This window comes from Amphiprion ocellaris, chromosome 11, assembly GCF_022539595.1.
Source record: "Amphiprion ocellaris isolate individual 3 ecotype Okinawa chromosome 11, ASM2253959v1, whole genome shotgun sequence".
In the NCBI taxonomy this organism is placed as follows: Eukaryota; Metazoa; Chordata; class Actinopteri; family Pomacentridae; genus Amphiprion; species Amphiprion ocellaris.
The window spans coordinates 33,625,081-33,651,323 of record NC_072776.1 but is presented as its reverse complement, the minus strand read 5'-3'; the positions used below and the strand labels follow the sequence as shown (position 1 = coordinate 33,651,323).

The window sequence follows — 26,243 nt, the reverse complement described above, 5'->3', positions numbered from 1 at the left end:
GGACTCCAAGAGATCTTCAGGAACTTGGAAATGTTCTTGTGTCATCCTGACTGATGCTTTTCAACAACCTTTTCTCAGAGTTTCTTGGAGTGTTCTTTAGTCTTCATGGTGTAGTTCTATCCAGGAGTTCTGATCCACCAGAGACTGGACCTTCAGATCCAGGAGTCTTTATACTAAAATTGCTGAGACACATTCACTGTCCTCAATTAGGAGAGTCACTTTAAAGGGTGACCATCCGTCCTGAAATCTATTCCTAGAAGGATAACTATTGTTGATTTTTTCTTTTTATTCTTACCATCCCTCCCAGGAAACAGCAGAGGTAGAAAGTGAGGCTGCTGATTGCATCTTTTTGGATTTTCTTGGAGGAGAATCTCAGCTTCTCCTGTCTGAGGTTGATCGTCCTGATGTCCAGATCCAACAGTCTGAATCTCTGTGGAAGGATGTCCATTAGCACCCACGACTTCCAATGTGGACTGCAATAATCAACAAAAAACACAGATTCAATCAGGAAGTCACAATCGGCACTGCAAACACAGATCAGTTAACATTAAAACATCAGAATGAGGCAGAACAGGATGTCAGTGAATCGGAGTGTTTGAAACCATTGGTCTTTACCAACAATCTGTAGAAATACTCACTATGTTTGAAAAAAAAAAACCCTCTGAGCTTCTTAATACCGACAAGCATCGTCTGAACATCACAAAACACGTGCTAGAGCAGCTCTTGATGAGGACCAGGCATCAACAGTACCAGAGTTCAAAGGGAACAAAGAGATGCAAAAATGACTAAAACCAAACACAAAATGTCCAAAATGGGACCCAAAAAAGTCCATAAAGAAGTGTAGCATGACATAATGAGAGGTAAAGTGACCAGACAAAGACAAAATGACAACAACTTATTTAACCTCTACCCAACGGTTTCTCCAAATTAACCGACACTTCTTACCATAACTGAGTTCTGTCTGCAGGATCCAGCATTCAGAGGAGGAAGGACCAGACCTGCAGCAGAGTATCGTGGATATCATTCGGAGCAGCAGACGTTTGGTTTTATTGTTTTTCTACTACAGGTGTTGTACAGTAGACGATACCTGAGGTAGAGTTTGGTTCAAATTCAGAGTTTGACGGCTGCTCTGCTGCACGTCTGACTGGAGAACATTCAGGAAAATGTTATTTTTAAGATATTTATTAATATGACAGAAAATAAACTGTACAACAGACAGCTTAGATCTGAACATTCATATCAATATCAGTTTCAGTAACATTTCATTTCCATGTACAATATTTAGTGTTTAATATTTCACATTTAAATACGACATTGTCAATGTTTTGTGTGATATTTCATTTTCATCTCATGTTTTAGGTGCAATATTTCATCTTCATGTGTAATTTTACTTATTACTACTCTATTCTAGATTTATTTTATTTCAGTAATATATCATGTTTTACTACTTTTCAGTCACTACATTTCTCAGGTTATGTCGCTTTGTGTTTTCTGAGCAATATTGGGCAAGAATTTCTTTCTGGATTAAAAAAAAATCTCATCCCATTTTATCTCTTTTTATGTCACCTTATCCTATTTTATCTAACTTTATCCTATTTCATCTTATCTCATCTCAGCTCATCTTACCTTATTTTCTCTCATCTTAACTCATTTTGGCTCAATTTACTTGATTTAAATGTATCTCATCTAATATCAACTCATCCTACCTCATTTAATTTCAGCTTATATCATTTTATCTCAATTTGTCTTGTCTAATCTCCTCTCATATTACCTCATCTCACACCTCATTTTATCTAAAATGACCTCATCTCAACTTATTTCAGCTAATCTCATCTCTTGTCATTTTATCTCATCACATCTCATATCACCTCATCTCATATTATTTAATTTTATCTTATCTTATCTCATTTCATCTCAACCAGTCTTTTCATATTATATCGTCTTTTCTCACCTTATTTTATGTCAACTTCTCATTTTATATCATCTCATCTACTCCCAGTTTATCTCATTTTATCAGAATTTATCTGATCTCCTCTCACATTACCGTCTCTCATCCCATATCTCATTTTATCCCATCTTACATCAACTCATCTAATCTCATTTAATCTCGACTTACCTCACTTTATCCAAATTTGTCTTATCTAATCCCGTTTGATCTCATATTATCTAATCGCATATTATGTCAACTCATTATCTTATCTAATTCCATCTCAGTTTACCTAACCTTATCTCATACTATCTCATCTCATACCTCATTTGATCTCATCTCATCTTATATAGACAAGATTTATCTAATTTACTCTTGATTTTTTTTATTTTATCTCAACTTATCTTGTTTGATCTCATCTCATTTTATCTTATATCAACTCATCTAATCTCATCTCAGTAAATCTAAATTTATCTAATCTCATACTACCTCATCTTAACTTGCATCTCACTTTGTTTGATCTCATCTCTTCTCATTTCATCTCATCTCATTACCTCATTCAACTGATCTAGATTTACTTCATCTTATCTTGCCTTATTTCATTTAATCTCATCTCATATATTTATTTAATCTCATTATCTCATATTATCTAATCTTATCTCAACTTATTCCATCTTATCTCATTATATCTCATCTCATATGCATACTCACTTGTCCTGCCACATCTGCTTCCACTCATAGATCTTCCACAGCTTCCTCTATCATCTTGACGGCCTCCATCAGCTGCTTGGTGACCAGTGTTGTTCTTGTTTCGATCATGAAGCTCTCCTGTACTGTGATGCTTCATGTTGATGCTAATCTGCAGACAGCAGGACAGACAAAGAGCATCATAAAACCACTGTCTTACAAAGACAAACAAGATCAAATATGTTTGGATATAACCTCCATCATTAGGAGTCACCTGGGGCCTCTCTGGTTCCTCGGGGGTCAAACCTACAGGCTGTCCACAGGGATGAGGCTCCATCTGTGGGGTTGGAGTCCCAGAGGTCCTGGGGGTCCTGGAGGTCCTGGGTATCTGGAGGTCCAGGTCCAGCCTGACTCTCCTTCTGGTGCTCAGCTGACCATCTTTATCTAAAATGCCCCAAATGTGACACAAACATGATCGAACTGGAAAAAGGACTACATGGCAACAAAGGGATGCACAATGGACAAAATTAGCCACAAAACAAGCCTAAATGGAACAAAACCAACAAAAAAGAGATGCAGAATTAACAGTATGACACACAAAATGACCAAAATAGAGCACAAACAACCAAAAACAACCAAAAAAAGATGCAAAATGTCTAAAAACAGACACCAAATGCCTCAACTTTCACACAAAAACTATCAACTTGGGACAAAAACAACCATAAACAAATGTAAAATAACCACAAAGAGACTAAATGGCTCTACTAATTCATGTTTGCTGAACGTTTTTAGACCTTCAGACTGGTTCTCTGGTTGTTTGGTGTTTCTCTCTGGACCGAGCTGCTGATGTTTGGTGTTCAGGGTTCTGGAGGCTGCAGGGAGGTTCAGAGGAGGAAGGACTGGAGGCCTGGAGGAGAAGAACTACAGGAGAAGAATAAAAGATGGAGCAGATGGAAGAAGAAGAAGCTGAGAAGTTTCACCTGCTGAAGTTCTTCCACCCACCTGGTTGCTGCTGTGGTTCAAAACGGCTGCCGTCGGGTCTTTGAGCATGCTCAGTTGCTGCTCCACCTGCTGACAGCATCTCCGAGCTGCTCTCTGCTTCCTGTTTCTGTTTCCTGGACGACGGCTGCTTTCCATCGAAACCAAATGCTGGAGACAGAAGAAGGAATAAAAACCTGAAGCAGGATTCTGTCAAACATCTGGAGAATAATATAAGCCGAGTCTGTTTTTAAAATCCTCTTTTTATACCTGTGAGTACAGAGTATTGCAGTATTTCTACCTGTGAGTACAGAGTATTGCAGTATTTCTACCTGTGACTATAGAGTATTGTAGTATTTCTACCTGTGAGTAGAGTATTGCAGTATTTCTACCTGTAACTATACAGTATTGTAGTATTTCTACCTGTGACTATAGAGTATTATAGTATTTCTACCTGTGAGTACAGAGTATTGCAGTATTTCTACCTGTAACTATACAGTATTGCAGTATTTGTACCTGTGGGTACAGAGTATTGCAGTACTTCTACCTGTGAGTACAGAGTATTGTAGTATTTCTACCTGTGACTATAGAGTATTGTAGTATTTCTACCTGTGAGTACAGAGTATTGTAGTATTTCTACCTGTGAGTACAGAGTATTGCAGTATTTCTACCTGTAACTATACAGTATTGCAGTATTTGTACCTGTGAGTACAGAGTATTGCAGTACTTCTACCTGTGAGTACAGCAGTAGAGCTCCTCTTCTAGTACTGTACGTCTTTGGAAGCGTTGATTCTGTTCCCATCAGACTGTTGGACAAACGCAGTAGAGAATCCTGATCCCTCCAGATGTAGTAATCCTGCTGATGGAGAGTATTGATCACATATTGATAAAGGACTGATTGATTAGGAGGATGATTAGTTTACCTGAGGAGTGAAGCAGACGTCCAGACGTCCGTTGGATGAAACCAGACGACCACAACCTCGACTCAGTCTGGACAGAGGAGGATCCTGCATGATGAGTTAAACCCTGGAGGGACAAAATAAACCTGATTATTACAAAATACTGCAAAAAAAACTCTGAAAATCTGGCAGCAAGAATACCACAAATAAATGGGGTGAAAAATATTCAAAAAATATGAAAATAACAGCAAATATATGGAAAATAACGACATTTTAGCTGATTTAAATGCAGAAAATGGTGTATTTTTTGTGTTTATTCAAAAAATTATTTATCTAAGTTTTTTGTTGTTGTTTTTCATAAATTAATATTTTTTCTGTGATTTTACAGAATATTACCTGTAATTTACCAAAACACAAAAATCTGTAAAACAACAATTAAAATACTATTCGCCATTTTGAGCCCTAACACTTTTTTCCAACATTAGCAAATAGTTTTTTAAACTGTCATTTGAATGCAATCATGCTAAATATCTGTAAAATACATATATTGGTCATTTAAATGTAGTAAAACTGCGGATTTATTGTCAAATGTAGTAATACTTTTTCCTGTGATTTTACACAATATTACGTATGGTGACAATTAAAAAAATGTATTTACCATTTTTGAGTCCCAATATTTATTTATATCTTCAAATCACAGCATATTTAAAATAGCATTAAAATATTTTTTAAGTAAATGTCCATTAACCACATTTGACAATAAATTCAGTTTTACTGCATTTAAATTAGGAAAAAAATAGAGATATTTAGCGTTTTTTTATCATTATTTGTAAAATAATAATATTTTAGCTGACTTAAATGCAGTAAAATTGTGCATTTTTAGTCACACGTAAAAATGATTATTTATAAAAATACAAGTTCTTGATTTTGATGTTATTTACAGTTTTGGCTGATTTTTTATTGTTGTTTTTTATTTCTTTAATTGAATTGATGCTTTATACCAAACAGTAAAATCTGTAAAGAAAAAAAAATCAAATTGAGTTCTAATATTTATTTTCCTTCAAATAATGCAAATGTAAAATAATATCCTAAAATATTATAAAAAAAAATAACAGTTCTTTAACAACATTTCACAATGAATCCACAGTTTTACTGCACTTAAATGAACAAAATATAAATTTTTATTTTTAGTTGAATATTATTTGAAAGAATAATTATTTATATTAAAGATAGAAAAAAATTTACATAATTGTTTTGTTAGTTTTCTCCTGTGTTGTTAAATTATAAATAATATCTGTTAAAATGACAGAAGAAAAGCATTAATTTACATGTTGACAGTAAAAAATAAATCAGGCCAAGCTGTAAATCATTTCCACTAAAAATCTGCATTTTTACAAGAAATAATTTGTTCTTTTACAAAATGTGATCATGAAATTACATTTTTACTGTATTTCAACCAACTAAAACAAAACTAAAATTATTATACAGATATTTGTGAGTGCAGTTTTTAGAGTTTTAGGATCTTAGAGTATTTTTTTCCCTGCCAGATTGGGTTTTTTTTAGTTTACAGATTTTATTTATTTTACAGTGCAGAGAGGAAAACAAAACAGCAGATTCAGCTTAAATGAAGCAGCAGTGAAGAAGTCGAGGATTAAAACCTGAAAATGTTCCTGATGAAGAAAAATGAGAAGCAGGAAGAGAAATTCAGATTTAATTCATCAGTGTTTGGTAAAAGAAAGTCTGTAGCTGTTGGTAGATTTATAATCAAATAAAATGAAGCTTTGAAAGACAGAAACAGAACAAACCTGCTGTGTGTTCAGTCCTTGTTACCGGGTTTCATCCAGGGTGTTTGTTGTTGTTGTTGCTGTGGCAACATTTCACCTGCTGTTCAGTCGGACACACACACACTTCTGTTACACAACTTAAAGCTGCACCTCACAATAACATTAAACATATTTTAGGGGTGGTGCTTCAACTCGTCAAAGCTGCTCAACCAGTTATAAAAGTTCAACAAAAAAAACTTTAATTTCATTTGTGTGACCAAATGTTTCATAACAAAAGCATTTTATATGTTTTATTTCATATTATTGTCACATTCAGCTACAAATGATTCAGAAAATATCACTAGTTGACTTCTGCTTTATTCATTTTTTTATTGCTGAGCTCAAAGATGAAACTTTTCATGACGGCTTCAGTTTCTACATCTGCAATGTAAATAATCATGAAAAGAGATTTAGAGAACAACTTTAAACCCTGATGTTAGAACATGTTTATGATCAGAGGTTCCAGTCTGATGTTAACTTACAGTAACTTCTGCTACAGTAACGTAGGTCACTGCTTTAGATGTGATGATGTCCAGATGTGGAGAAGAGTCCACCCAGTTACTGAGATGTAGAGTTTATCTCCTCTATGGAGGCTAATGTTGTTAGCAGCAGCAGCTAAATGACAGTAGTAACGGATAACAGCAGCTATGTCATCGTTACTCTACAGTCTGTGGTCAGAATCAGCCTGTAAAATGTGCTCTTATTGTGAAAGTCTGCCTGCTGCTTCCTCATAGGTGGAGTCCTGACTGGTTCCAGGAAACAGATCACCTATCTGAGTGTTCAGGTGTCAACTGGAAACTTTCTTCTTCTTCTTCAGCGCTTTGAATAAAGTGTAAGTTTGCTTTGTTTGCTGCTTTAACTTCAGTAATTTTGCTGTTTGTTTCTGCTCTGTGATGTTTCTACATGTTCACTTCTTATTTCACCACAAACTTTGGATCACTGCTGTTTAAACATCCATCAATAAGATTCTTAGGTTATTGATTTACTGTAATCAGTCAATATTTATATTAGATTATTGATTGACTTCAGTCAGTTTGATCAGCTGCTGATGTTTCTTTGTTTCTTCAGAATACAAACTGCGTCGTCTTTTTTACTTTCGGTTTCTCTGTGAGCCTCTGCAGCTCCATGACTCCATCTGCTGGACTGATAGTAGAAGTGCAGCAGCTGATCTTTTCCAGGAGGATTTGAGTGGATCAATGATGTTTGTTTCCTGTGCAGGTGAAGGTAGAAAGTGTGTGTGAGCTGCTGTGAGTTGAGCAGCATGGATGAGTGTGAGGACAGAGAGGAGGGAGTCCCTCCCTCTAAAAGCTCTCTGTGTGGGGAACAGGAGAACCAGAGCAAAGCTCAGAGGTGAGACCAGCATCTCTAACTGTCCAGGACTCTGGTGCATGTCAGAGCTCAGCATCACATCACTGCTGCATCATCATTCACAGGAATCCACCTGGACCTGGACCTGGACCTGGACTAAGACCTAGATCTATGCCTGGACCTGGACCTGGACCTGCATCCAGCTGTGTGTCCTTAAAGAGCAACAGGTCGATGGGTCGCATGATTGAATTTAAAGATCATCAACCTCCTGCAGCAGAGACGTAAGCTGCGAAATCAAACTACTGACTGTTGTGTCAAATGTTCTGTCATTGTTCCAAATATGTTCCATCATTAAATCACTCTGAAACTCTGCTACAAGATTCATGTCTGAAAGAATTTAAAATGAAATTCTCTTGCTGGTGGGTTTCTTCATGATCTACCAGAATCCATCAAAGACCAGAGTCCTCTGGACCTGGACTTGCATCCAGCTGTGTGTCCTTCAGGAGTGACCGGTCTAAGGGTATTCCTATTGGATTTAAAGGAGAACAGCCTCCTGCTGCAGAGGGGTAAGATGTTCAGAACAAGGTTTCAGAGCTGCTAGTCTGATAGCAGATTGGCTCCTCATCAAACAGAACAAATGTTTTGAAGAAGTGATGCTAATAACGTGAACATCATCCACAGAGACATTAAAAAGAGAACCAGGTGGATCACAGCAAGAACTCTGAGTTCACTAAAATATCAAGAAATAGTTTTACTGGACAAAACTCCAGTTCTGTGATCATATAAGCCTTGTTAGCCTGTATGTTAGCGGAAATGTTAGCATGTATATTAGCCTATATGTTGGCTGAGAGGACAGAAAAATGGTTCTTGTTGTCCTCTCTGAGTTTAATCAGTCAGCATCAAGTCCTACAGAGCAGTTTTCCAGGTTCTCTCAGAAGTTCCAACCCTGGAGTAGGAACTTTGAACTCATAGAAACAGTCCTGAAAGAGGTTCTACAGGGACGGTTCCTGTGGTCAGAACAAAGGTTCATGTTGAGCCAAAATGAAGAGAAAGTTCCTGCAGTGGAAAACAGACTAATGTTGGAATCTCTAATGAACATCATGGACCTTCAGCTGGTGTTTGTCTCTGTGTGATAAAGTGCGAGTTAACTGTTGATGTTGATCCACAGAGTGGAGCAGCAGAACTCAGAGGTTCCCAGAGCTCAGTCTGTCCAGCAGCATCACCTGGACTCCATATTCATGGTGAGTTCATGGACAACAAGTTGTTCTCCATCTGTTGTGTTCAGGCGTCTCCATGCTGCTCTTTGTAGACCAGTGGACTGTCAGTGTGTCCAACATGGATCTGATGTTTGGCTCCATGATTTCACTCTGATGGACTCTGACACATTTCTCTGTTCCAGCTGCTGGAGGCCAACATGGTGACTTTTGTGAAGAGGGAGCTGAAGAAGATGCAGAAGGTTGTGAGTCCAGATTACCCAGAATGCTCAGAGTCAGAGGGAGGATGAGGAGGAGTTGGAGGGTGATGACGAAGAGCAGAGGAGCAGCAGAGAGATGTTTCAGCAGATCACAGTGTTGTTCCTGAGGAGGATGAAGCAGGAGAAGCTGGCTGACTGTCTGCAGAGCAGTAAGAGGATTTGTGGAAAGACTGAAGCTGCTGATCAACAGAACATTTACTAAAGTCTCAGAATATCTTCACACAATCAGTCTTTAGGAGGATGAACTGTTGGAATATTTGCTGTCATTTATTCATTGATCTCATGTTGTTTCTTCATTCAGAACTTGCTGCTCCAGTTTGTAGACGTGAACTTAAATGTGGTCTGAAGAAGAAGTTCCAGAGAGTGTTTGAGGGCATCGCTAAAGCAGGACAGCCGACCCTCCTGAATGAGATCTACACAGAGCTGTACATCACAGAGGGAGGGACTGCAGAGGTCAATGATGAACATGAGGTCAGACAGATTGAAGCAGCATCCAGGAAAGCAGACAGAGCAGAAAGAAGCATCAGAGCAGAAGACATCTTTAAAGGCTCACCTGGAAGAGATGGACCAATCAGAACAGTGATGACACTGGGAGTGGCTGGCATCGGGAAAACAATGTTAACACAAAAGTTGACTCTGGACTGGGCTGAAGACAAAAGCAACCAGGACATCCACTTCATGTTTCCATTCACTTTCGGAGATCAGAGGGTTCACCGACCCACAGAAGGAGGAGTACTTCAGGAAGAGATCCAGAGATGAGGAGCAGGCCAGCAGCATCATCTCCCACATGAAGACATCACGAAGCCTCCACATCATGTGCCACATCCCACTGTTCTGCTGGATCACTGCTACAGTTCTGGGGAAGCTGCTGAGAACCAGAGAGGGAGGAGATCTGCCCAGAACCCTGACTGAGATGTTCATCCACCACCTGGTGGTTCAGACCAAAGTCAAGAAGGTCAAGTATGATGGAGGAGCTGAGACAGATCCTCACTGGAGTCCAGACAGCAGGAGGATGATTGAGTCTCTGGGAAAACTGGCTTTTAATCAGCTGCAGAGAGGAAACCTGATCTTCTATGAGTCCGACCTGACAGAGTGTGGCATCGATCTGGAAATGGCCTCAAAGTACTCAGGAGTGTTCACACAGATCTTTAAAGAGGAGAGAGGGCTGTACCAGGACAAGGTGTTCTGCTTCGTCCATCTGAGCGTTCAGGAGTTTCTGGCTGCTCTTCATGTCCATCAGACCTTCATCAACTCTGGAATCAACCTGCTGGAAGAACAACAACAAACTGCCTCCAAGAAGCTGAAAGTTTTTCATAGGAAACCTGAACTAAAACATCTCCACCAGAGAGCTGTGGACGAGGCCTTACAGAGTCCAAACGGACACCTGGACTTGTTCCTGCGTTTCCTCCTGGGTCTGTCACTGCCGTCCAATCAGAATCTCCTATGAGGCCTGCTGACACAGACAGGAAGTAGCTCACAGACCAATCAGAAAACAGTCAAGTACATCAAGAAGAAGATCAGTGAGAATGTGTCTGCAGAGAGAAGCATCAATCTGTTCCACTGTCTGAATGAACTGAACGATGTTTCTCTAGTGGAGGAGGTCCAACAGTCCCTGAGATCAGGACGTCTGTCCACAGATGAACTGTCTCCTGCTCAGTGGTCAGCTCTGGGCTTCATCTTACTGTCATCAGGAGAACATCTGGACGTGTTTGACCTGAAGAAATACTCTGCTTCAGAGGAGGTTCTTCTGAGGCTGCTGCCAGTGGTCAAAGCCTCCAGCAAAGTTCTGTAAGTAGTTGGAGACTGAAGATCCTTTTTCATTTTGCTGCTGTTTCATCAGAATAATCTGCTTTTTGTCTCTTCAGACTGAGTAACTGTAATCTGTCAGAGAGAAGCTGTGGAGCTCTGTCCTCAGTCCTCAGCTCCCAGTCCTCCAGTGTGACAGAGCTGGACCTGACTAACAACAACCTGCAGGATTCAGGAGTGAAGAGTCTTTCTGCTGGACTGGAGAGTCCACACTGTAAACTGGAAGCTCTCAGGACAGGACTCATCAACCTGTTCAACTGATGACCATTTAACATGTGTTTTTATTCATGATGGGCAGAACAGCTGAGGTGGGAGGTTTTCTGTATTTGTATGACTCAGATCAGTTGTGTTACTGACCTTTAGCACTAGTTTCTCTTAATGAGGCCTCTTCTACTACAGGAACTGAACAACCTGGAACCTGCATCACAGAACCAGAACCTGGAAGAACCTGTGAAGTCTTGGTTCCAGGTTCTGTTTTAGTTTCCACCATTTTACAAAATAGAATGTTTCAGATACGGGTCGATGAAAAGGAAACACTAGAAAAAACATTTAATGTTCAATGTTTATTCAGTGACTAAACTCTGCAGTTCAGCTGTTGGACAGGAAGGAGAAGATGTGGAGAACAATGTTCAGATGTTTGACCACCTGAGCAGTTCACCTTCTCACCAGTAGAGATGCTGATTTATCCTGTTGACTCTGTGACGCCTGATCACCTGATAGATGTACTTACTGCTGCTGTATTCTGGACATAGTGGGATGTATTTGTTGTTAAAGTCACGGCTGTGTTTTCAACAGGACAGAAGATACTGTACTCAATGTATTACTTCTATTCATATCTTTGTCTCTTCAGACTGAGTAACTGTAATCTGTCAGAGAGAAGCTGTGGAGCTCTGTCCTCAGTCCTCAGCTCCCAGTCCTCCAGTGTGACAGAGCTGGACCTGAGTAACAACAACCTGCAGGATTCAGGAGTGGAGAGTCTTTCTGCTGGACTGGAGAGTCCACACTGTAAACTGGAAGCTCTCAGGTCAGGACTCACACTTTGAAACTGAAAGAAAATGTAAGATTGATTCTTTTTTTTGCCTCAGATGCATCAAATCTGCAGCAAAATGTAGCTGAAAGACAAAGAAGAAAACCAAGAGTGAGAAACATCCATCCAAGTGTTGTGCGTCAGGTTTGTGTTGTTTTGTGTGTGCAGGCTGTCAGGCTGTCTGGTCACAGAGGAAGGCTGTGCTTCTCTGGCCTCAGCTCTGAGGTTCAAGACCTCAAATCTGAGAGAGCTGGACCTGAGCTACAACCATCCAGGAGACTCAGGAGAGAAGAAGCTGAGAGCTAAAGTGGAGGATCCAGACTGTAGACTGGAAACTCTCAGGTACAGACAGACAGACAGACAGACACTCTCAGATACAGACAGACAGACACTCTAAGGTACAGACAGACACTCTCAGGTACAGACAGACAGACACTCTCAGATACAGACAGACAGACACTCTAAAGTACAGACAGACAGACAGACACTCTCAGATACAGACAGACAGACACTCTAAGGTACAGACAGACAGACACTCTCAGGTACAGACAGACAGACACTCTCAGATACAGACAGACAGACACTCTAAAGTACAGACAGACAGACAGACAGACAGACAGACACTCTCAGGTACAGACAGACAGACACTCTAAGGTACAGACAGACAGACACTCTCAGGTACAGACAGACAGACAGACACTAAGGTACAGACAGACAGACACTCTCAGGTACAGACAGACAGACAGACAGACACTCTCAGGTACAGACAGACAGACACTCTAAGGTACAGACAGACAGACACTCTCAGGTACAGACAGACAGACACTCTCAGGTACAGACAGACAGACACTCTCAGGTACAGACAGACAGACACTCTCAGGTACAGACAGACAGAAACTCTCAGGTACAGACAGACAGACACTCTCAGGTACAGACAGACAGACAGACACTCTCAGGTACAGACAGACAGAAACTCTCAGGTACAGACAGACAGACACTCTCAGGTACAGACAGACAGACACTCTCAGGTACAGACAGACAGACACTCTCAGGTACAGACAGACAGACAGACACTCTCAGGTACAGACAGACAGACAGACACTCTCAGGTACAGACAGACAGACAGACAGACAGACAGACACTCTCAGGTACAGACAGACAGACAGACACTCTCAGGTACAGACAGACAGACACTCTCAGGTACAGACAGACAGACAGACACTCTCAGGTACAGACAGACAGACAGACACTCTCAGGTACAGACAGACAGACAGACACTCTCAGGAACCTTTTAGCCGACCTGAACACAAAGAGTGGAAGCAGAAGAACACTGTTAGCTCAGCTACACACCATGACTGAATGGAAGAGGCAACTGTTAGCGTAGTTTAGCACACGGACGTGACACAGAGGGAACCTGTTAGCCTAGGGGAACAGAGCAAAATTGTTAGTTTAGCTTCGGTTAGCTCGACGACTGGAGTGAGGAGTAAACTGTTAGCTTAGGTTAGCACATGGACAGTAAGCGCATCTAATCTGTTACCGTAGCTTAGCACAAGACAGGAAGCAGGGTAAACTGTCAGCCTAGCTTAGCACAACAACTTCAAGCAAGAGCACACCAGTAGCCTAGCTTAGCTCAAAGACAGGAAGCAGGGTAAACTGTTAGCCTAGCTTAGCTCAAAGACAGGAAGCAGGGTAAACTGTTAGCCTAGCTCCATGAACAGAGGAAGCATCAATGAGTAAAGCTGAATAATGAGTGTAAACTGAGCTGGAACGTGACGAGCACAGGACAGGACTTTAGAGATGCTGCATTCAGGTGTCTGTGTCTCCATGTTGGACTGGTCCTTTATCAGTGGAACAGTGTGAGAGCCATGTAACGTCCATGTGTGCTGCTGAAAGAGTCGCTGCTGCTCTGACCGTCCTCCTCCTTTCAGGGTGACGCCTGCTGGAGTCCGATGGTTGACACCAGGTCTGAGGAAGTGTAAGTGTGTTTTAATGGATTGATGGAAACAAAGCAGCACATTCAAGCATCTTCAAAGTGTCACATCTCTGAGGTCATCATCAAAGTTTTAATACTGATCACATGATCCATCAATAACTGCAGCTGTGTTGTGTTTGTTCTCTCCATCAGATTCCTGTCAACTCACAGTCGACACAAACACAGTACACAGAAAACTCAAACTGTCTGACAACAACAGGAAGGTGACATTTGTGGAGGAGGTTCAGTCATATCCTGATCATCCAGACAGGTTTGACCAGTAGTGGCAGCTGCTGTGTACAACTGGTCTGACTGGTCGCTGCTACTGGGAGGTGGAGTGGAGAGGAATGGTTGATATATCAGTGAGTTACAGAGGAATCAGAAGGAAAGGACTCAGTACTGAGTGTCGGTTTGGATCTAATCATCAGTCCTGGAGTCTGATCTGCTATGATGATGGTTACTCTGTCAGACACAATAACGTTCAAACATCCATCAGTTCCTCCTCAGTCTCTCACAGAGTTTCAGTTTATGTGGACGTTCCTGCTGGAACTCTGTCCTTCTACAGAGTCTCCTCTGACTCTCTGATCCACCTCCACACCTTCAACACCACATTCACTCAACCTCTCTATCCTGGATTTGGGTTCTGGTTCTCATCTGGTTCCTCAGTGTGTCTGTGTTGAGTTCAGTATCCAGAGTCTCCTCCTGGTAGAGAAACAGTGTTGAACAGATCAGACAGACAGTTCAGTCTCTCCATGACTCTGTCACTCAAACATGTTTTCACATTCATGGATTAAATCTGTTTTTTTCTGAAATCCTTCTAAATGATTCCTTGTAAACTTGTTCCTCTTCAAAGACGGAGGTTGTGGTTATTCCAGGAGCCAAATGTGGAGTTTGCGTCTTTTTCCAGTCAAATGTTGAGTGAAAATCAGGATGTGGTGTTTCCTCTGACGCTCACTTGAACTAAAAGCATTTGAGCCGCACAAAGTGTGAAATGAGAGAGGAAGCAGTGAATCTACAAACTGCTGACAGACTTTCACACATTATTGTCCAGTGAAAATCAGGTTTTTGTGCATCCAGACTTGATCCTGATTTGAGTGTTTCAGTCCTGTTCTAGTGATGAAATGAGAACTTCCTTCATCTTGTGTGTGATGGAGGAGAATAAACGGCTGTGGGTAAAAATCCTGACTCTGAGTTCACTTCCTCATCCTTTGTCTCAGATTCCTCCACTGCTTCATCAGTGTCTTTATTCAGACACACTGTCCACTTGTGAGTCGTCTTCCTCTTCATCTCTAAGAAAACCACTGATCAGTGAGGATAATCAGAAAAAAAGGCTTCAGTTTGCTATGGAGCATAAAGATTGGACTCTGGAGCAATGGAAGAAGGTCATGTGGTCTGATGAGTCCAGATTTACCCTGTTCCAAAGTGATGGGGGCATCAGGGTAAGAAGAGAGGTGGATGAAGTGATGCCCTCATCATGGCTAGTGTCTACCAGCCTGTGGGGGTTAGAGTTATGATCTGGGGTTGGTCAGGTTCAGTAACATTATGTTCCCAAAGAATGAGGTCAGCTGACTACCTGAATATACTGAATGACCAGGTCTTTCTGTCAGTGGAGTTTTTATTCCCTGATGGTATCGGCATGTTCCAAGATAGTTGTATTATGTTCATTCTGCTGTTGCTTACTATAAAATAGCGTTACTTTTAAACCGACAAATCAATAAGGACAGTATGGTTTTACCATGCTGACATGTTTGAATGCATCTGCAGTCTTCCTCAGAGCGTCATCTGACATGTGATGACGTGTCCTTTTTTTATCACTGGGACAGGGGGAGGATTGTAACATCGGAAGCCAACAAATACACACAATGGGTTAAGGAAGCCATCGAGATCAGGAAGCGGGCGAGCAGTTCCATGAACCGGGATAAGGGGGCCTACTCCCTCTTGCATACCTGGGATTCCATCCTCCAGAGACCACCGGACAGCAGGGAGCGTGACCGATCTGACCGATTCTGACAGATCTGTCAGATCAGCCACGTGATAAAAAAGGACACGTCATCACACGTTGGATGACGCTCTGAAGAAGACTGCAGTTGCAGTCGAAAGTCTGCAAAGTCGTTACAGCAAGGTCAAACCATACTGTCCTTATTGATTTGTTGGTTTAAAAGAAATGCTATTGTAACCCACTTCAGAGTATGTACACGTCACTACTAGGTTCGTAAGGAGCTGTGAGTTTAAGTAATAACGAAGCGACAGATTTAAAGGGTAAAATTGTAACTTTTAGTTTTGCAAAATAATTTTAACAATATACAAAAATACTGTGCACAGAACTATGGGCCCAATAACAAAAAAAATGAAATAAATTGTCTTTTTCAAAAGTGTTCCTTATGAATATTGATCTTTACCGATCCAAGATTTGTTCAAGTCAAAAGTCAGGGGGAATAGTCAAAAGTCATGAGTAAGTATCCAGGAAGAGTATCTTGTTGTTGGACAACAAGATTTGCACGATCCTACCACCAGATCCACTTGTTAAGAGGTGTGGTGGACTTCCACAGTTCGTCATGGGAGGCTCGCCATCAAATGGATCGCTAGTCTGCCTTGTGGGAGGACTGGTGTTTCTCGATTCTTTCTTGCATCACAAAAAGACCTGACCTGTATGAAGAACAGGTTTATAGTCCAGGATAATATGAGCAAAATAATCTAAATAGGTTTCCAGGTGTTGTACAACATTAAAACTTTCATTTCAGGTAAGAAAATGAAGTAGTATTGTTTACAAAAACGTAACAATTATTATTTTCCCATTAATCAATTCAAAAGTCAAAATATAGCATTTTAACCTTTAGTAATTACAGTGAATTTTAATAATGGGACCACATTTTACTTATGAACTCACTAATTTATGAAAGACACATTAATACGTATAACTCACTTTTTCAGCATGTAGTATCTCTTTTTAACATTTAACTTTTTCATTTAAAATGAAAATAAATGAAATACATTGTTTTTAAAATGACAACATTGACGTGTATTACAGCTTTGCTGCTTTTAACCATGTTAATTTATTTAAAATGAACTTCACTGAGTTAATCACAAAAGAAAATGACCATGCACTTAACAGTGTAAAAGTTTCACAAAGTGCCTATTTAGTGAAATATGCAAAATCAGTATGAATTCTCTTTTTAAACCATAAAATAAATTCCTTTTACATGAAATACATTCACCAGAAACAACATAAAATGTGCAAAAGCCTAGCGTCATTCACCTCGTGGTGTTTTCCACACACACAATCACAGAGAACTTTTCAGAGCTAGCTTACCAAGGAAGGGGGTTTCTACCAGAAAACCTGGGCAACACAATGCTTCCCTGTCGGTCCTCGGACTTCTAAAATGAAATTACACAGGTTTACATCATTGACAAATAAATTTGAAGTGTCAAAGAAAAAGAACCAGGTTTGCATACCTTTTTGCCTCGTTTAACACTCACACGGGAGAAAACAGAAGCCTGGGCTCCAGACGTATTAACTCGCTAGGCGAGAGTGAGTATTACACAGCACTACTTCCGGTTTCTATACAAATAAACTTCCGGTTTTCAAAATAAAACTACAAATGACTCAAAAACGCAAAACGGGGACAAATAATAATTGAAATGAATAAAGATTATTAGTTAACCCCTTTTTAGGCGGGTTACACTATTTTATGTTCCAAGATGACGATGCCAGGATTCATGGGCTCACATTGAGAATGAGTGGATCAGGGAGCAGGAAATGGATTGTCCTCCACAGAGTCCAGACCTCAACACTGAGAATCTTTGGGATAATCTGGAGAAGGCTTTGTCCGACTCTCCCATCATCAATATAAGATCTTGGTAGAAAATGAATGCAGCTCTGGACAGAAATACATGCTTTCATTGCAGAAGCTTATTGACACGATGCCACAGTGAATGTGTGTCGTTCTCACAGCTAAAGGCTCCAATGAAATATTAGTGTGACTTTTTTATGTATCTTATTTTGGATCAACAGCTGTTTAAAAGTACAAAATAAATAAATGTGACGCGAGTGTATTTGTGTTTATTTATGTCGACATTTTCAGTTTTTTAATCTTTTTTCCTCTTGTTTTATTCTTATTCCACCTGCTTAGTTCCACCTCACATTTATTTTTGCTTTGTCTATCAAAGAACCGTGCAAACTCTGATTTTTAATCTTAATCTTAATCTTAAATATTGTATAAAATTTTTTCCTTTGTTTTTTTTTTTTTTAAAAACTGACATTTAAAACCTTTTCCTGTAAAAACATCTGATTATTTGCCTCAGAATTTTAAAAACTTCACAAAGCAAACAGAAATCACACAAACATCCAGTTAAAACGACGTTTTTTAATCAGAATATTTTTTCTATTCAGACATTATAGTTTCTTTCATGTATTTTAGCCTTGAAGCAATGAGGACGAACCAACATTATTATTAAATCTCTCTTTTTATCCAACAGGAAATCTAAATTCTTACATATATTTTAGACCTTCTTGATAAAAACAGGACAAAAGAAGCTGCTGAACTACAGAAATATGAATGTAAAAGCTGAATCAGTCTTAAAACTAAACACAAAACTAATCTGCAGCGTTTAGTTTTGATAAATAATCAGTTTTTTACAGGTTCCTGGTGCTTGGTGGACTGAAGGAACGGCGCCTCCTGCTGGAGTCTCAGCAACAAGAATTCAATTATGTTCTGAAAATGAGCGAAATAATTCTTAGTTTTCACAGGAACATAATAAAAGAGCAGGATTTCATGTTTTTTCTCAGTGTGTCGGCCTCTTCTACCAACAAAAATCACATTAAAACATGAGAGAAGCAGGTTTTTGTGTTTTAAATTCATATACATTTTGAAGAGAAGGTTATGAATAAACTGTGTTTAGACTGAACATTTTGCCCGCTAACGTCCACGATATTAAAGATTATAAACATCTGCATGTCCTGTATATATATATATTTCATGATTATATATATGAGATGCAAAGCTTGCAGAGAAAAATCACATTTCAACATGATCTGAAAGTAAAAAGCTGAAAAATTGTGGCAGTAAAGGAAGTAAGAAGCAGGTTTTCATGTTGTTTAAACACTTTCTGAAACTTACAAGAAAAGGAAATTAACAGAAATCTGCAACAAAGCTCGCATTCATAGATGTTTTGGAGGTAAGATACATGATAAACTCCTCAATATTAAAGATGACAAACTGCTGCGTTGATTACTAATGGTAGTGGATGCAGTGAAGGATCAGAGCGTGATTTCATGTTTTGTTCAAACTGGATTTGCAGAATCTGAAGAATTCAAGACACTTTCTGAGCTAGATAGGGGCCGAAAAACCGAAAAATTACGCGAATCTGCAGAAAAAAAATCACATTAAAACAAAGCTCTGAAAGGAAGATATTGTTAAAACAGTGGCTCCAAAGGGAAAAAACGTGTGATTTCATATTTTGGTGCAAACTGGATCTGCAGAATCTGAAGAATTTAAGGCACTGCATAAAACACACATTACATAAAATAATCACATTTCCTGCAAATGCCCACAATATTAAAGATTACAAACTGTTGCATTGCCTATAATCTTAGTGGATGCAATGAAGGAAAAGAAATGCGTGATTTCATGTTTTGTGCAAACTGGATTCAGGCTGCAGGATCTTAAGAGCGACAATGAATTTAAGACACTTTCCAAACCATACAGGGGCAGAAAAAAGCAAGTTAACTCACAAATATCACATTAAAGCAAGCTCTGAAAGGCAGTTATTGGAAAAACTGTGGGTCCAAAGGAAAAGGGAAGCAGGTTTTCATGTTTTCTGTACACTAGATCTGCAGAATCTGAAGAGAGACAACAGATTTAAGACACAGTGCTCACGCTAACCTCCACTACATTAAAGATCACAAACTTTCCTGTAATGTTAGCGGATGCAAAGCGTGATTTCTCTACAGCACGTTGGCCTCGCTGGAGTCGGGCTGCAGGATCTGAAGCGTGACGATGAGCCGGAGACACTTCCTGAACCAGGGGTAGAGGAAGGCGTAGATGATGGGGTTGAGGCAGGAGTTGAAGTAGAACAGACAGGTGACGAAGGCCACGGATGAAGGGTTGAGCAGAGCGTCCTGCCCTGTGAGGGTAACACAGAAATAAGGGCAGAGACAGATGAGGAACACGACCACCACCACGCCCAGAGTCCTGGCCGCCTTCATCTCAGACTTCCTCACCGTCACCGTCACCGAGCCCTGCAGCGTCACCGAGGCCACGTGGGACCTCATGGCTCGGGCCTGAGACGCCGCCACCACGAACACCCTCAGATACAGCAGCACGATGACGGCGACGGGCCCGATGAAGGACAGCAGGACGTCCAGCAGGCCGGAAACGTAGTCTATGCCCACCACGCATTCACCGGAGCAGGAGACGAACCTGCCGGGACGCTCCAGGTTCCTCCACAGCAGCAGAGTCTGCAGCACCGTGGAGAAGATCCAGCAGACCGACACCGACAGCTGCACCCTCCTGTAGGTGACCTTAGCGGTGTAGCGCAGGGGGTCACAGATGGCCACGTAGCGGTCCACCGAGATCATCACCATGGTCCCTATGGAGGCCGACGTAACGATGTAGGACAGGTACTGGTACACGACGCACATGAAGTCGCCCAGGTACCAGCAGCCGTCGATGAGCAGCATCTGGAAAGACGTGAAGATGCCCACGAAGAAGTCGGAGACGGCCAGAGAGAGCAGCAGGAGGTTGGTGGGAGTGTGGAGCTGCCTGCAGAGGAGGGGGAGAAAGGTTTATAGAACAGCAGCAACAAAGAGCAGAATCACTAAAACCTGCAGCAGAACCAGTTAAACCTGTAGAAACATCAGTCAAACCTGCAGCAGAATCAGTTAAACTTATAGAAACATCAGTCAAACCTGCAGCAGAACCAGTTAAACTTGTAGAAACATCAGTCAAACCTGCAGCAGAATCAGTTAAACTTATAGAAACATCAGTCAAACCTGCAGCAGAATCAGTTAAACTTATAGAAACATCAGTCAAACCTGCAGCAGAACCAGTTAAACTTGTAGAAACATCAGTCAAACCTGCAGCAGAATCAGTTAAACTTGTAGAAACATCAGTCAAACCTGCAGCAGAACCAGTTAAACCTGTAGAAACATCAGTGAAACCTGCAGCAGAATCAGTTTCATGAGTTAAATTTACAGCTTTATCATTTTACCTTGCAGCAGCTTCAGTTTAACTTGCAGAATCATCAATTTAATTAGCTAAGTTTGCGACTTTATCAGTCAAACCTGCAGCAGCACCAGTTAAACCTGTGGAAACTTTGGTCAAACATGCAGAAACATCATATAAACCTGCAGAAGCATCAGTTAAATGGGCTGCAGCTTCAGTTTAACCTGCAGAAACATGCATTTCATGATTTAAATTTGCAGCTTTATTAGTTAAACTTGCAGAAACATCATAAATCTGCAGCAGCATAATTTTAAACTGAAAATATCAGTTAAACCTGAAGTAACATTATTTAAAGCTGCAGCAGCATCAATTTCATTAGTTAAATTAGCAGCTTCATCACTTCAACCTGTGGAAACAATAATTTTTTAAATAATAATTTAAAGCTGCAGAAACATCAGTTTCATGAGTTAAATTTACAGTTTTATCGTTTAACCTGCAGCAACTTCAGTTTATCCTGTGGAAACATCAGGTAGACGTGCAGCAACATCAGTTGCATCAATTTCATCGGTTAAATCTGCAGCTTTATCACTTGAACCTGCAGAAACATCAGTTAAGTCTGTAGCTTCACCAGTTAAACCTGTGGAAACATCAAATAAACCAGCAGAATTGTCATTTAAAGCTGCAGAAACATCAGTTTCATGAGTTAAATTTATAGCTTTATCATTTTACCTCACAGCATCTTCAGTTTAACCTCCAGAAACATCAGTTTTATCAATTGAATTTGTAGCTTTATCAGTTGGACCAGGAGCAGCATCAGTTTATTAATTTTATCACCTAAACCTGTAGAAATACAATTTAAAACGACAAAAACATCATATAAACCTGCAGAAATATCAGCTAAATGGGCCTCAGCTTCAGAAACATCAATTCAATTAGTAAAATTTACAGCTTTATCACTTAAACCTGCAGCAGCACCAGTTTTTCCTGCAGAAGCATCAATTTCATGTGTTAAATTTGCAGCTTTGTCAGTTAAACCAGCAGAAACATCAGTTAAACGGGCTGCAGCTTCAGTTAAACCTGTGGAAACATCAGGTAAACATGCAGAAACATCAGCTGCATGACTTAAACCTGTAGCAGCTTCAGTTTCATGAGATAATTTTAAAGCTGTATCATTTTACCTCGCAGCAGCATCACCTAAACCCCTGGAAACATAATTTAAAGCTGCAGAAACATCATAGAAAAGTGCAGAAGTGTCAGTTAAATGGGCTACAGCTTCAGTTTATCCTGCAGAAACATCAATTTCATGAGTTACATTTACAGCTTTATCAGTCAAACCCGTAGAAACATCAGGTCAAGGGGCAGCAGATTCAGTTTAACCTGCAGCAGCATCATGTTTCTGAGTTAAATTTGCTGTTTTTTCCAGTTCAACCCGTGTCAGCGTACTTGAAGTGTGAGATGGAGACGATGACCAGCAGGTTGAGGGTGGTGGTGAGCAGCGTGATGGAGGACAGGACCATGAACGTCGCCACCAGCTGCAGCTGAGGACGCTTCGGCTTCTTGCAGGAGGAGTTGAGCAGCTGAGGGAAGCAGAGTTCCACCTCCTCCTCCATCATCACAGACAGAGGAGGCACATCTCTGCAGCTCCTTTATACCTGGAACCTCCTAACACTCCTCCACCTTCAGCAGACGGAGGTTCGCTTAGATGGAAACTCAGAATTTTCCATGACGGAGTCATTGAAACACACAAATTGTTGTCAAGTACAAAAAACTAATAAATTAATAAATAAAAATCATTAGTCATTAATATTAAAGGTCTTCTGGAGATCTGGTGGGTCATAAATATACATACAGCAACTTGAACAATCAGTTTTATTGATGTAGAAAGTTGTGTTAATCTAGTTTTCTTAGTTTCATGGCCTCTTAACTTCTCCTGAGTGATTCCAGTCGACTACAGCTGCTGACTCCTCTGAGTAAACATAAAAATATTCAAACAGAAATATTAATTTTTGGTTAAATTTATCCATTTCCACCTCAGTTCGGTTCTTCTGGTTTCCATCTACAATCTTGTGGCCGGGGCCTTTGAACTTCTTGTCAGTGATTACGGTCGACTACAGCTGCTGACTCCTCTGAGCCAGTTTAAAAAGGAGCTCAGCAAAGATCAGAAAAAGAAAATTATTGAATTGATTTTGGTTCTTTCATAGATTTATTAAAGGTTTTCTGGAATTGTAACATAATCTGCTGGGTCATAAATATACAAACAGAAATGTTAATATTTGGTTAAATTTGTCTGTTTCCTCCTCAGTTGGGTTCTTCTGGTTTCAATCTTCTGGTTTATCTTTGACTCCTCTGGACAGAATTGCTTCAGTTCAACTAAACTTGTCGTCTTTCTGACTCAGATTTGTTTCTTCGTCAGTCCACAGGTTCTTGATGGGTTTAAGTCAGGACTTTGGGGAGACCAGTCTAGAACCTTCATTCCAGCCTGATGGAACCATTTCTTTACCACGTCTGATGTGTGTTTGGACTCATTGTCTTGTTGAAACATCCAACTGTGTCCAAGATCAACCTTCTGCTGATGGTTTTAGGTTTTCCTGAAGAACATGGAGGTGATCCTCCTTCTTCATTATTCCATTTACTTTGTGTAAAGCTCCAGTTCCACAGAGCATGATACTGCCACCACCATGCTTGATGGTAGGTTTGGTGTTCTTGGGGTTAAAGAAAGACCCACACAAAAGTCCTAACCCAGTCCAAAAAAGGTCTAAAACCAGGACCTAAATCAAACCTAAACCAGTCCAAAACATGTTCAGAATCTGCTAAAATACAGTCTGAAACCAGTTCAAAACCAAAACTGAAACCAGTCCCAAAAAAGTTTTAAAAACAAACCAACAACAACAACAACAAAATTGTACAATATCGGTACCAAAACCAAACCTAAACTACTCCTAAAAAAGCCCAAGACCCCCTGAAACCGGTCCTCATCCAGGACCAGATACAGAGTAAAATAAATCCTAAACCAACTTTAAATCACATCCAAAACCAGGAGAACCAAGATTGAAACCAAACATAAACCAGTCCCAAGAAAGTCCAGAACCAGTCCAACATCCAGTCTGAAACCAGTCCAGAAGCTCTTCTAGAAAGAACCAGAGCACGATACTGCCACCTCCATGCTTGATGGTAGGTTTGGTGTTCTTGGGGTTAAAGGCCTCACCTTCTCCAATTGTATTTCTGCTCAGTTTTTCTTCCATCTGACCACAGAACTATCCTCCAGAAGGCCTTTCCTTTTCTTTGAGCTTTAAGGTTCTGCTTCTAGAGGAAGAACGTCCTTCTTCATGGATCCTCTCAGCTCATGTTGATGTAAAACCCTGTGGACACTGACAGCTGTGTTCCAGCAGCTTCTCATTCATTCAGACCTGCTTTCTGATGATTCCTGGTTGACTCTTGACCATCCTGACCAATCGTCTCTCAGCAGCAGGTGATAGTTTGTGTTTTCTTCCTGATGGTGGCAGCAACACAACTGGACCATGAACTTTATTCTGACAAACAGATGATTTTGGATCTGAAGCTGCTTTCAAATGACTCCAAGTGACTTTCTGACTTGTTCAAGTCAATGATTTTCTTTTTCAGATCTTTGCTGAGCTCCTCAGACTTTCCCACTGTAGAGTTTGAGTCTAATGAGTGGATCTAATGGGTTCTATTTGAACTGGATCAGAGGAGTCAGCAGCTGTAGTCGACTGGAATCACTCAGAAGAAGTTAAGAGGCCATGGAACTAAGAACATTTGATTAACACAACTTTCTATATCATCAAAACTGATCATTCAGTTTGCTGTATGTATATTTTGACCGAGTGGATTTTTCCATATTTCCAGAAGACTTTACAAATAGATGGAAAATTTTGTTCACGTCTTCAAATATCTATAGTAGGGGGAGAAAAAATAGGCCAAAAGAGACACAAAATGACAAGCATGTGTTATGTATGTGCATGTTATGTATGAATATCAAATTGCGTGTAAATTACTCTTATAAAAGTCTGTTGATCAGTTCATCACTTTTGGCAAGCCTTTGTTTTGCTAGTGTTAAAATAACCGTTCCCTCCATGCTTTTATTTTGAAGACATATTTTTAATGTTGCGGGCTTTTATTTTGTCACCATTCCAGCAGCACAGGAAGGGATTCTCTAAGACATGGTTTGTTGACATGGCAAAGACGCTGCCAAAAAGTCCGAAAATTCAAATAAAGATGAAAGACAACGGTTCCAGCTGTTGCCGTCTAGCAAAGGATGTGTCTGAACTTAGAAGCAGCTGGAATGGAGACAAGCTCTTACTGTGAAGGAATAAGTGAAGGACAGGAAGGTGGATTTGTGTTCAAAATAAGGCTGACGGCTGAACTTAACGTGTCTGGCTGGGGTTTGCTGCATTGCGTGACCTAAATATGTAGCAGGACTCAGAAACACCCCACAGTTAAATCATTTGTTCCTTGGATGATTTCCAACTGATAAATCAGTCAGTTTGTAGTAGGATGCAATCATGTGATCGTCAGCAGGTAACTGACACAGTGTTCACATCATGGTTACAGTGACGCTGTGCCAGCTGCTATATCTCCCAGTGGGAAATCTTTAACAAAGCTGTAGATCCAGACTATAAGCTGCATCACTGCCAAAATCTAACCACTTGGTCCTTGTGTCATTTCTGACCTTCCCTGAAAATTTCATCCAAATCTGTTGCTCCGTTTTTCAGTAATGTTTCACACAGACAGACAGACAGACAGACAGACAGACAGACTCACAGACAAACGTACGCCGATCGTCACATAACTCTGCCTGTTCCTTGGCGGAATAATAATAAGCCTATTGTGAGTAACAGTGACCCCACAGTGAGGAGAAATGACCCCACAGTGAGGAGAAACAACCCCAAAGTGAGTAATAATGACCCCACAGTGAGGACCAGAGGATTTAACTGGATGAATCTGGTAACATTTTAAAGATGACCCAGATGTTTTTACTTGTACGGTAACCTGTTGGACAGGAACCAGCTGTGGGACTCTAGCTGTTGTTTTTCCCGTTAGCGGACAGCTGCTACATGTTTGTTTCAGGTTAATTAGCCTCTGGGGAACACGAGCGATGACAACATGTTGACCGTTTAGCATCTAATGACCACAGGAAGTTTAAAGGTCTCAGGACACGCTG

The 26,243-nt window shown here is 40.4% G+C and overlaps 2 protein-coding genes and 1 pseudogene across 6 annotated transcripts in view; 1 reads left to right on the top strand and 2 right to left on the bottom strand.

The window, feature by feature from the left end:
* LOC111581845 (uncharacterized protein KIAA2012) overlaps positions 1–17,578 on the bottom strand; it is a 29,960-nt gene extending 12,382 nt beyond the window's left edge. The window contains exons 1-13 of one of the 5 annotated variants that reach the window (XM_055015435.1): positions 17,355–17,578; positions 17,212–17,276; positions 16,410–16,547; positions 6,297–6,375; positions 4,516–4,618; positions 4,326–4,451; positions 3,617–3,763; positions 3,409–3,535; positions 2,889–3,058; positions 2,639–2,786; positions 1,088–1,144; positions 946–998; positions 296–473 (exon numbers count right to left, since the gene is read on the bottom strand). In XM_055015435.1, the coding sequence (XP_054871410.1) occupies positions 296–473; positions 946–998; positions 1,088–1,144; positions 2,639–2,786; positions 2,889–3,058; positions 3,409–3,535; positions 3,617–3,763; positions 4,326–4,451; positions 4,516–4,605 (1,096 nt within the window). In that variant the 5' untranslated portion in view covers positions 4,606–4,618; positions 6,297–6,375; positions 16,410–16,547; positions 17,212–17,276; positions 17,355–17,578. Of the gene's footprint in view, positions 1–295; positions 474–945; positions 999–1,087; positions 1,145–2,638; positions 2,787–2,888; positions 3,059–3,408; positions 3,536–3,616; positions 3,764–4,325; positions 4,452–4,515; positions 4,619–6,296; positions 6,376–6,796; positions 7,841–16,409; positions 16,548–17,211; positions 17,277–17,354 lie in introns of those variants that run through there. The other 4 variants (XM_055015433.1, XM_055015434.1, XM_055015436.1 and 1 more) reach the window with 4 other exon arrangements.
* LOC111581856 (NLR family CARD domain-containing protein 3-like) lies at positions 9,038–16,276 on the top strand (annotated as a pseudogene).
* Positions 17,579–19,845: 2,267 nt separating the features above from the next.
* Positions 19,846–20,484, bottom strand: LOC111581855 (trace amine-associated receptor 1-like). The gene has a single exon (XM_023290227.3). It carries the CDS (start codon positions 20,482–20,484, stop codon positions 19,846–19,848), a length of 639 nt encoding a protein of 212 aa, XP_023145995.2.
* Between the last annotated feature and the right edge of the window lie 5,759 nt (positions 20,485–26,243).